Raw genomic sequence first — 11743 nt, forward strand, 5'->3', positions numbered from 1 at the left:
GCAGCATAAGAAGAGAAGCCAACGAGACAATCAAAAACAAAACAAGCAAGGTGGAAGTGCTGCCAGCATTTGTTTCAAATGTGGATAGAAGGGACATATAAAGAAGTACTGCAGAAACAAACCTTGTGGAAAGTATTTGGTCTACTGTAAAGAAAATTACCCCTGTCATCTCTGTGGTCAAATAGGTCATTTTGCCAAGGAGTGCCCAAAGAAGAATGATGACAAATTGGATAATGAGAGGTCGGAAAGGAATGAGAGAAGATTCGGAGGACGTTCGAACAAACTTTATGTAGCCGTCGGTTTGTCGAGTACTGAGCTCCCAAACCAACAACGAGTAGAAGATGTCAATACTAACTGGTAACTGGTACCAAGACAGTGGAGCCACACAACATATGACTTCCAACAAAAGCTGGTTTGTGAATTTGAGACAACTGAAGCAACCTGTAACAGTCATTATGGGGGACTCAAATCAACTCAAGGCCTCAGCGTTTGGAGACATAGAACTTGAAGAATACAATGGTAACAACTGGAGACTAGTCATTCTGGAAGACGTACTCTATGCACCAGATTTGAACTTTAACTTGATTTCACTCAGTCAAGTGATGGACAGAGGACACATTGAGACGTGCAACAAAAGTGTATCAATTATCAAGTCAAGTGACAACCAAACTGTTCTTACCATGGCTCAACGAGAAGGAAATTTGTAGAGAGTGATGCTCCGATTACCCAGTACGAACACCAGCCTAATTGCAACTTCAATTGTCACCTGGGATGAGAGACTTGCACATCAGAACCTGAAATACGTCAAGGACATCCTAGACAGGAATAACATCAAGTACATAGATGACTGGAACAGTCGAGTCTGTGAAGGATGCATTTATGGGAAACAACATCGAATTTCACATCCCAAAAATGAGCAGGTAGTAGCTCAATCATTGGATCTAGTTCATATAGATCTTGGGGAAATGAATGTCACGTCGATCGGAAGAGCGAAGTATTTCCTGATCTTTGAAGATGATTATTCGCACTTTCGAACCGTTTACTATCTGATGTCGATAGATGAAGCTCCAGACAAGCTAAAGATATTTCTGACACAAGTTGAAATTCAATTTGGAAGGAAGGTGAAAGAACTGAGGTCGGATCATGGAACTGAAATAAAGAACAAAACCACATGTTGGAGGAGCGAGGAATCAGGCATACGTTCTCAAACGTTCACACACCACAACAGAATGGCAGAGTTGAAAGGGAAATGCGAACCGTGGTGGAATCTGCGAGGTCGGTCATACATGCGCGAAATTTGAAAGAAAATCTATGGGCAGAAGCTGTCAACTACGTCGTGTTCACCTTGAATCAGACTGGCACCAGCTCAGTCAACGCCAAGAGTCCCGCAGACTTATGGTTCGGTCGTCGTATTGATATCAACAAACTGAGGAGTTTCGGATGTGACTGTTACGTTCTGAAAACTGATCATAGAAGGAAAAAACTCGACAAGAAGTCTAGGCAGGGAATCCTTGTTGGATATGACACCGAGTCATCAAGCTATCGAATATACATACCTGGAGAAAGAGAAGTCATTTGCTCTGACAATGTGATTTTTGATGAAGAGAAAACGAGATACCGAGACATGATAGGAAGTGTGCCAATAATATCTGAAAAGACTGATCTAGGTCATGAAGATGAAGAATGCTAGTCTGATACAAATCTGAAGGATGAAGATCAAGAACAAGAAAATCTTGAAGGCGAAATTACTGAAGATGAAGATGAAGAGACAACACCTCAGAGAAGGCGAGGACTTCGTGATTGATCAGCGATAACAATGCCACACCGACTGAAAGATTATGTACTCGACGATCTCACACCGAACAGAAGTGCAAATGTAGCTTCGATAGGAGAAATCCAGGATATCACTGTCAATAAGGCACTGAAGGATGATAGATGGAAACGTGCAATGCAAGAAGAACTTAATTCTTTGACACAAATGAAAACTTGGAGACTTGTGAAATGCCCCGAAGGAGTTCAACCGTTGACATGCAGATGGGTGTTACGTGAGAAGGCAGATGGAAGATTGAAAGCACGTTTGGTAGCACGCGGTTTTGAACAAGAAGAAGGGATTGATTATACGGAAACGTTCAGTCCAGTAGCTCGTCATACTTCAATTCGTCTTATGCTGAGTAATGCAGCTATCCAGAAGATGAAACTTGTTCCCTTTGATGTCAAGACAGCTTTCCTATATGGTAACCTGGAGGAGGAAATTTACATGCATCAACCGAAAGGATTTGAAGATGGCACCAACTATATGTGCAAATTACAGAAAGGATTATATGGATTGAAACAGGCTCCGAGGAACTGGCATGATACGATTTCAAAATTTCTTGAGAAGAAAATAGGATTAATGAACACCGATGATGATCTCTGTTTGTATTACAATAAGGATAAGACTATCCTTATAACTTTGTTCGTCGACGACGGACTTATCGCTGGCTATGATGAAAAGGAAATCTACAAGATACTCGACATCATCAACTGAAAATTCGAAATCACATACAGCCGTCAAGTTCAAAACAAGGTCGTATACCTCGGAATGGAAATTCACATTGACAAAGAAGGCATCTTTGTAGGTCAACCAAAGTGTACAGAGAAGATCATTCGACGCTTTAAATTCGATACGTGCAATGCAAAGTCAACTCCCATTGAGAAAGGCATGGTAACAGGAGAAGAGAACAAAATGAACAATCAACCCATATCGCCATCTATCCCATACAGCGAAGCGATTGGAAGCCTGTTGTACCTGGCCATAATTTCTCGACCGGATATCAGTTTTGCTGTTAACTTTGTAAGTCGCTTTAACGGAAAGGCAATGATGAGTCACTGGCGAATGGTAAAAAGGATTTTTCAATATCTCAAAAGAACACCAAATCATGGTATCTTCTTTGACGGAAGCGACACACTCGTTGCTTACTCGGATTCCGACTATGGTGGAGATCCTGAGACTAAATATTCAACTACCGGAGTACTTGTGATGAGAGGAGGACCAATCGTTTGGTACACACAGAAACAACGTTTGGTAGCAACATCCACTGCTGAAGCAGAGTACCGAGCAGCCGTGTCTGCAATTGACGATGTTTGTTGGATCAAAAGAATTTGTCTGGAACTTAAAATTGTAAAGGAAGATAAACCCATCGAATTACTTATCGATAATCAAGCGGCAATTCATATGATGTACAACGCTCATGAAAGTAAAACTACAAAAGGAAAGAAGCATATACAAATCCCACATTGGTTATCACATTCAAACATGTTGATAGTGATAACCAACTTGCTGATATATTTAAAAAATCTCCCCCAAGAAAATTGTTTGAATCACTTTGTTCTAAAATAATTAAGGAGGAGTGTTGAAATTAATTATTTTATACATCTAGTGATTAGTATGTTTGTAGGTGAGTGAGAGCACCAGATAGAAATGAGTAATCAAAGTGGCGGTGTAGTCTTGATATTTTTATTGAATGTATTGAAAGCAAAGTCTGTGAGGGTTCGTCATTTTATTATTAGTATGTGAATTGTCAGGAATGTTTCTTTAGTTGCAAGGCGCCTTTTTGTTCAATAAAGAAACCCAAAGAAAACTTAACATTGTCTGACTTGAAATACAAAGAAAGTTTAACACAGTCACAGTCACCACAGCGTGAGAAATCTTTAATTGTAGCTCAAACAGCATTAACAAAACAACTGCAAACTGATCTTTTTCAAGAAAATTGTTTTTGAACGGAAAACATTCTCTGTAGTTCGTAGCAGCCCTCATCAAGTGATAACTAAGTCAGATTTAGTCACAGAAGCAGATTGTCTAGCGTCCCTGGGTTTGACGATAATTGCCAGCTGAGTTTTGTTCTTGAGCATATTTGAGTATGATAGCACGGGTTCCAAAATTTGTTCTTCAGCTTGTTCTTTCGGTCCTATCGCGGCCACGATCGTGAGTTTGGGGCTTAAAGGTGCCGTGATCTCGGAGATGCTGCACCACTGATGTAAATGTTCGCGTACATGAAATCGCGCAATGTGGAAACCGCTCTATCCACAATTCACTGGCCAACCATAAAGCACTACTATGTCGACAGACTCTGAATTGGAAAAATTCACCATTGTCAAAGACTTTACATAGTGCAATAAATCTTATTGTGCGCTATTCTCCATTTTTTTTATTGCACACACTTCGAAATCGACCTGTATTATTAACTTGTGGGTACCGTTGGTGATTTGAGAAATAGAGACCGTTATGCTTTTCAGATTTTATTTGCTGCTTACTATTTGAGGGCTCGAAGATGAAGAAGGAAGGGTTTTTGAATTTGTCGACAGGTAGGTTCGGTGGAAGCAGGTAAAGAAAGAGTTCAGAGAATTCTAGAAACTGGAAACGAAAGTAGGAGTGTAGGTATATGAAAGATAGGACGTATTTTATATTTGTAGAGAAATTTATATAAATTATAAATACGTTTTTGTGGAAATGGTTGCTCCTACAGTACCCCCTGCTAGTGTTTTTCATGAAAAACCGCTCTTCAGGCGCCCAGGGAAACGCACCCGTCTTTCTGAGCTTAGTGGTCCTCGTTGTTGTGGAAGATGGCACCTCGTCGTCATCGTACGGTTGATCTGTGAAAGGCGCTGGTTAGTCTGTCGTGGGCGTCGTGCTTGTAGTGTCCGGCCAAACCATGACGTGGGCGTGTCGACCTTTAGTACATACGCGGGTTTGAGCCGATCTATGGAAACGGTGACATTTCGACCTTTTATGTTGACGACGAACGTTTTCCCCGATCGCCTTACGACTCTGTACGGATCGTCGCGTCGTATGGCTATTGAAGCGGCTGCTTGAGACCGTTCTGGCGTACAAAAACTTATTTGGAGGTGATGAGATATTTGAAAACAAGGGTCTTCTTTGTACATCGCTTGGTTTCAAGTTACGCAAGGTTGGCCATACACGATCTCAGCGGAGGAACCATAGAAGTCTTCTTTCCATGCTGCTCGAATGCCGAGCATGACGGTGGATAGGGCTTCAGTCCAGCGATTATTCTGGTGACACATAACTGTTGCTTTTAGCTGTCGGTGTAGGCGTTCAACCATTCCGTTGACTGAGAAATGGTAGGCTGTCGTTCTCAAATTTGTCGTAGAAGGCTCGTGCCACGGTGGCTGCTTCTTGATCGCTAATTGGTACGGCTTCTGGCCAGCGGGTATACCGATCTACCAAGGTAAGGCAGTAACGACAACCCTCTGAGAGTGGCATAATTACTATGTCCGAGTACACGAGCTTCAAACGCTGGCACTCTACATAGTTGCGATCCCACTCTTGACAGTCTGCTTTGGGTCACCAGTTTTACGATGGCTTTAATGCCTGGATGGGATAGACGATGAACCGACTCGAATACAGTTCGGCTAAACGACTTGGTGTCGAAAGGGCGCGCTGTTCGCGTGGAGACGTCGCGTCGCAGAGTAACGATGCGTCGCAGCCTGGGATTCGTACCAATTTGAGCTGAAGGCTGTATTCTCTGTCCGAAATCTTCTTAGTTCCTCAACCTGCTGTTGTGCTGCGGCCAGAGCCTGGCAATCGATTGACGTCTCCAAGACCTCGATACGTGAAAGAGCATTTGGGACAACATTTTCGGTCCTTGCAATGTGGCGAATGTCAGCCGTAAATTGATTGCTAAAATCCAGGTGTCGTATTTGGCTGGGCGAGGACTCGGTATTCTTTTTCTGAAGGCCGTACGTGATCGGTTTGTGGTATGAATAGATGGTGAAAGACCGTACCTTCACAATGTGCCTACAATGTTTCACCGCGAGATAAACGGCTAGCAATTTTCGATCATAAGCCCCGTAGTTTGACTCAGTGGGACTCAGTTTTTTAGAGAAGAAGTCCAACAGTTGCCGGTGTCCAGTTGACCGGAGCTTCTCCTTTGACGTTGCCCTGGAGGAGGTCGTTCAAAGGTGCCTGAGTCTCTGCCGCCTTGGGTAGGAATCTCCTAAAATAATTCAACATACCCAAGAACTGACGCAACTTTTTTACCGTATTTGGCTGCGGGAAATTGCGGATTGCCTCGACGTTTTCTGAAAGTGGGCAAATGTGACCTCTGGCTGGCCGTGTACCCATTTCATGGGATTGATAACGACGCCGTACTCTCTCAAACGCAGAAATACAGCTTTCAAGTGCTGGAACGTCTTCTCTTGCGACCGGAATCTAGTTGAATGCGCGGACCAGATCGATCGTTGAAAATATGATTGTGCCGTGTAAGGATTGCGCAAAATCTTGGATGTGCCTCACCGGGTACATGTCGGGGCAGGTTCTCGCGTTTAGGATACGGTAATCCTCGCATGGCCTTCGTTCGTCGCTCTTCTGGGGCACCATGTGAAGCGGTGAAGACCATGAACTGTGGGAAGGGCGGGCGATTCCTAGCTGGACCATGGCGTCCAATTCTTTTCTTGCTGCTTGGAGTCTGTCGGGAGCGAGTCTTCGGGGACGTTGCGCAGTGGGAGGGCCCGGCGTGGTTACGATGTGGTGGCCTTAGGTGTTCCGTCTGAACCCGTAACATCGGGAAACCGTTGGAGGAGTTCGTGGGACGGGGAACATCCGACGATGGTTTTGACGGACGGGATCGCACATTCAGTCTCCTCTCCGGTGGAAGTAAGTTGAGTAATTTGATCGTGTAGTCACTGGTTTCTTATGTCCGCCAGAAGTTCGTAGTGAACCAGGAAGTCGGCTCCGATAATGGGCTTCACCACGTCCGCGACAACAAATCTCCACGTAAAATCGCTCCGTAAGTCCAAATTCAAACATCAACATGATGGTAAATAATCCTTGTAACGGAACTTAGTTTTGATTAAAAAAGAAGAGTGGGCTGATGAAAAAGCCACTGATATCTTCGTTGCGAAATTTCGAGTTTTAATCGCTCAATTGCCATATAGTGTCGCAGAAGAAATGCAGCTGGATATGGTTTATAGACTTTTAGCTCTGAAGATTCGAAAGAGGCTTACGCGTAGTGAAATAAACTCTTTCAAAGATTTGCTTAATCGCGCCCGCGACATTCGATCGATTGATGGACAGATTTAGATCCGGTTTGAATAACACTGCAGTGTTCGTATATATAGACAACATCTTGGTATTTTCAGAAACCTTTGAGAAGCACATAATAGACTTACAAACAGTGTTTTCGCGTTTAAAACTTTTTGGTCTTCGTGCTAGACGTGAGAAGTGCTCGTTCTTCTGTGACTCGGTCAAATTTCTCGGACATATACTGACCAGTGATGGAATTAAAACTAACCCTGACAAAATAGCTGCTATCAAACTGTTGAAACCTCCATGTAATCGCAAAGAGTGGCAAAGTTTTATTCAGACATGTAGTTGGTATCGCAAGTTTGTTTCAGAGTTTTCCGAAATTGCACATCCCTTAACCAATTTTCTTAAGAAAAATGCGTCTTTCGAGTTTGGTGAAACCGAATTAAGAGCCTTCGAGAGGTTGAAAGAAAGATTGACTACCGCTCCAGTCCTTGCTCAAGCCGACCAGACCAAGGATGCAAGGATGCAAGGTGTTACAACTTGCATCCTTAGAACAGATGCAAATTGTTACACCTTGGGTGCAGTTCTACTCCAGGGGGAGAAATACGACGAACATCCAATAGAATACGCCAGTCGCTTGTTAAAGGACAGGGAGAAAAATTATTCAACTACCGAAAGAGAGGCGCTCGCCGTAGTATAGGCTGTAGAAAAATTCCGACATTATCTAGAAGGTGCGAAAGTGGTTATAGCGTCGGATCATCAACCATTACGGTGGTTGCTGACTTTAAAATCGCCTTCGGGTCGTTTGGGTCGTTGGGCGCTCCGCCTTCAAGGCATGAATATGGACGTTGTATATACTCCTGGTAAAATCAACGTAGTAGCTGATCTGTTGTTTCGACCTTTTTGCTCGGATGAAAAAGAAAAAGTACAGAGCTACTTCATTAGTGTTGACCTACCATCATACGATGCTAAATCTATTCGACAGAAACAAATGGAAGACGGTGAGATCAAGATTAACTATTATATTATCTCTCGAAGGTGAAGATCCGTTAGAGATGTCTAGATGGTCTGGAAGGGGATACGTGATGAACAATGGTGTTCTCTTCCGTTTCAACCCATATGTGGACTCTGAAGATCCCCAGTTTGTGATTCCCAAAGAATTGCGTGAAGATGTTTTGGCCCAATACCATAATTCGCCTACAGGGGGACATACGGCATCGAAAGAACCCTTCACAACATCTCTTCAAAATTTTACTTCACAGATATGAGAAAATATATTGCTCGTCATGTAAAAGGTTGTATGGAATGCCAGAGATATAAACCAGAAAATCGTCAACCTGCGGGCCTACTTTAAACCCCAGCCGGGGAATCGGATGAATCCTAATAATTGAGGATATTGCTTCAAAATGGGTAGAACTTTTCCCATTAGAAAGGCTGACTCTGAATCTTATGCAAAAATTCTCATCGAAGAAATATTCCTGCGGTTTGGAACTCCGAGGAAAATGATTTCTGATAACGGTGTACAATTTATCAGTGATATAATGCAGCAAATTACTTATTGTTTTGGTATCACAACTCCGTTCATTCTTTTGTATCATGCAGAGAGTAACCCTGTTGAACGCAAGAACCGCGAATTGAAAACTCAGTTAGCCATTTTGGTTCAAGATCACCACTCAGAATGGGATAATCACCTGAGCAGCATTCGATTCGCCATAAACTCTACATGTTGCGACTCTACGGGATATAGTCCTTCGTTTCTCACATTTGCTAGGGAGATACGAGCTCCTTATGATCCTGTATATGATCTACACAGTGATTGATGCAGAAAACTTCATACCAAGAATAACTCCTTACTTAAAGAAGATTGCAGCAAACAAGATGTCCAGAAAACTCGCCTACATTTCAGACGACGACCAGCTGTATTCAAGAAGGGTGACAAGGTTCTCCTGAAATCTCATACTCTCAGTAGCTCCAAAAGTGGATTCTCTTCAAAGCTTGCCCCAAAAAGGGATGGTCCTTATATGATCTTGCGAATTGCTTCTCCTACAACCTACGAGTTAGAAAGCTGTACAAATCCTCCAGAAAGAATTGGACGCTATCACGTCGCGGACTTCAGCCCGTTTGTTGAAGGGACTGGAAGTGATACATTAACGCCCTTAATACCAACACGGAGGAGGGGTCGTCCTAAGAAGAATGTTTCATTCTAAACAACACCGGAGGACCGTTTGTGTTGTTTAGAGGGGGAGTTTGTAACGGAACTTAGTTTTGATTAAAAAAGAAGAGTGGGCTGATGAAAAAAGGGTTGACAGAAGGAAAATAGTATCTGAATGTTTAATTTTGTTGATGTTTTGTACATTTAAATAAATGAATCATATTATATCCTAAATTTAAATATTACCTTGAATCTCATTTATTAAAGGATATTGACTCGCAAATTGATTTAGCTATAACTATCACGTCACACTTATCCTGGTCAGCACATATTTTAAATGTTGTAAAAAAAGCCAACAGTGTATCTTATAAAAAAGGCATTCCCTAACGCAACCGATGCAACGTTAGCAAAATTGCATAAGTCCTATGTGAGACACATGCTCGAGTATGGTAACGCTGTATAGCACCCTAACCTAGTAAGACATAAACAGGCGATAGAATCTGTACAACGTCGTATTCCCGTGTCCCTTTTAGTCGTTCTAAATACGAAGATCGAGTTAAAATCATGATGTTGCCTAGAATGGAATACCGGAAAATCAGGGGTGATGCAATAACAACTTTTAAAGCTTTCAACAATGTAGGATCACCCATCCGTTTACTCTTCTCCGCATCTGTTGATCTTCAAATTCGCGGTCTTGTGTTCAAACTGCAAAAAGAGAACTTTCTGTATAGAATTAGGCAGTTCTTCTTACCAAACCGAATTTTCAACACCTGGAATTCAACTCCTTCTCGTATTGTGCAGAGTACTTCAGTAGCTAATTTCAAGATTGCCTTCGACGCCTTCCAGACTGATCAGTTTATTGTTTAGAATTATCAGATTAGAATTAGAATTATTGTAATAGATGTAGTTTATACTAGTTAGTATCTGCACTGTTCCTTGGGCATAACAGGACATTGTCCTCTGCCTAGTATAACTTTTCAAATAAATAAAATAAAAATAATTTAACAATTACGGAACTTTGCGTTTGCTGGATAGTGTGAGAATGACTTAAATAACTGAAATATTCTACATCCACGCAGTCACTGTTTGGTTTCTGTAACTGATGATATCCTCTGTGGTTTTTCAATTTCCCAACTTCTGAATTTATCAGATTTTACAATTTTTCGATTCGTTTCTTTTTTCTCCAATTTTACTACTCCTATTTTTCAATGTTCCAATTTTATAATTTTTTATTTTTTCAATTTAAATTTTTTTGCAGTTTTTATTTTTTTTTTGTTTCTTCAATTTCTTCGAGTTTTCACTTTTATATGTTTCAGTCTTTCGATTTTCCAACTTTTGGATGTCTCAATTTTTAGATTTTGCAATTTTTCGTTTGGTTATTATTTTTTTAATTTTTAGATTTCTCTGTGTTCTGATTTTATTATTTTTCTTTTTCCAGTGTGAAATTTTCAATTTGCAGTTTTCCAGTTTTTCAAATTTTAAATTTTTTAATTATTCGTTGTTGTAATTTTAGATTTTTAATATCCCGATTTTTCAATTTTTCGTTGCTTCAGTTTTTGATTTGCAATTTTTTAGCTTTCATTTTAAATATGTAATAATAATTATAATTTTACAATTTTTCAGGATTTCAATCATACAATTTTTGGCTTTTGTAACTTTTCAATTCGATTTGCTTTTTCTTCTTTCCTATTTTTGGATTCATTAATTTTTTCGATTTTTAGTTTTCAACGTTTTAATTTTTGATTTTTTCACTTCTTCAATTTGTGATTTTTCGATCTGCCACTTTTTCGATTCTGCAATTTCTCGTTCTGTAAGTTTTTCGATTTTTTATTTTTTCCAATTTTTAACTTTTGATTTTTCGATATTTCAATTTTTCGAATAAAAAAAAAATAATATAAAAATTGTTAAATTGAAAAATGAAAAATGACAAAACGAAAAAGTATAAAATGAAAACTTTGAAAAATTTAAAAAGTGGAAATCAAGAACTTGAAAAATTGAAGAAACGAAAATTTGAAAATCGAAAGATTAAAATTGAGAAACTTAAAAATCAAAAAGTGCAAAATCGAAGAAACGAAAAATTGTAAAATCAAAATATTGAAAACTAAAGAAATCGGAAAATCGGATAATTGAAAAATCCAGGAATGTAAATTTGAAAAATGGAATAAACGGAAAATTATAAAATTGAAACATTAAAAAATAAAGGAAATGAAAAAATCAAAAATTGTGACATAAAATTTCCAAAATGAATATTAAAAAATCGAGAAAATGAAAAATAAAATTCAAATCTCGATTCTACAATTTTTGGGTTTTGCAAATTTTCGATTCGATTTGTTTTTCTTCTTTCCAATTTTTCGATTCATTAATTTTTCTGAGTTTTAGTTTTTCAATGTTGTAAGTTTTCATTTCTTTATTTCCACGATTTGCAATTTTTCGATTTGCCACTTCATCGATTTTTTAATTTCTCGTTTTGTCAGTTTTTCGATTTTTTTATTTTTTCCGATTTTTAATTTTTGATTTTTCAATATTTTAATTTTTCGAATAAAAAAAAATGGAATATAGTGAAATTG

General features: G+C 39.7%; 1 protein-coding gene across 1 annotated transcript; it reads left to right on the plus strand.

The window, feature by feature from the left end:
* Window positions 1-341: 341 nt before the first annotated feature.
* On the plus strand, window positions 342-707 carry LOC135128817 (uncharacterized). Its single transcript, XM_064055896.1, has one exon. The coding sequence runs from the start codon at window positions 342-344 to the stop codon at window positions 705-707; it is 366 nt and encodes a 121-aa protein (XP_063911966.1).
* The last annotated feature ends 11036 nt before the right edge of the window (window positions 708-11743 follow it).

The sequence above is a fragment of the Zophobas morio genome, unplaced genomic scaffold, assembly GCF_036711695.1.
Source record: "Zophobas morio isolate AGI-343-1 ecotype UQ-CSIRO unplaced genomic scaffold, CSIRO_AGI_Zmor_V1 ptg000014l, whole genome shotgun sequence".
In the NCBI taxonomy this organism is placed as follows: Eukaryota; Metazoa; Arthropoda; class Insecta; order Coleoptera; family Tenebrionidae; genus Zophobas; species Zophobas morio.

Coding starts and splice junctions, on each gene's coding strand:
- LOC135128817 (XM_064055896.1), top strand. CDS start 342: ATGTCAATACTAACTGGTAACTGGTACCAAGACAGTGGAGCCACACAA.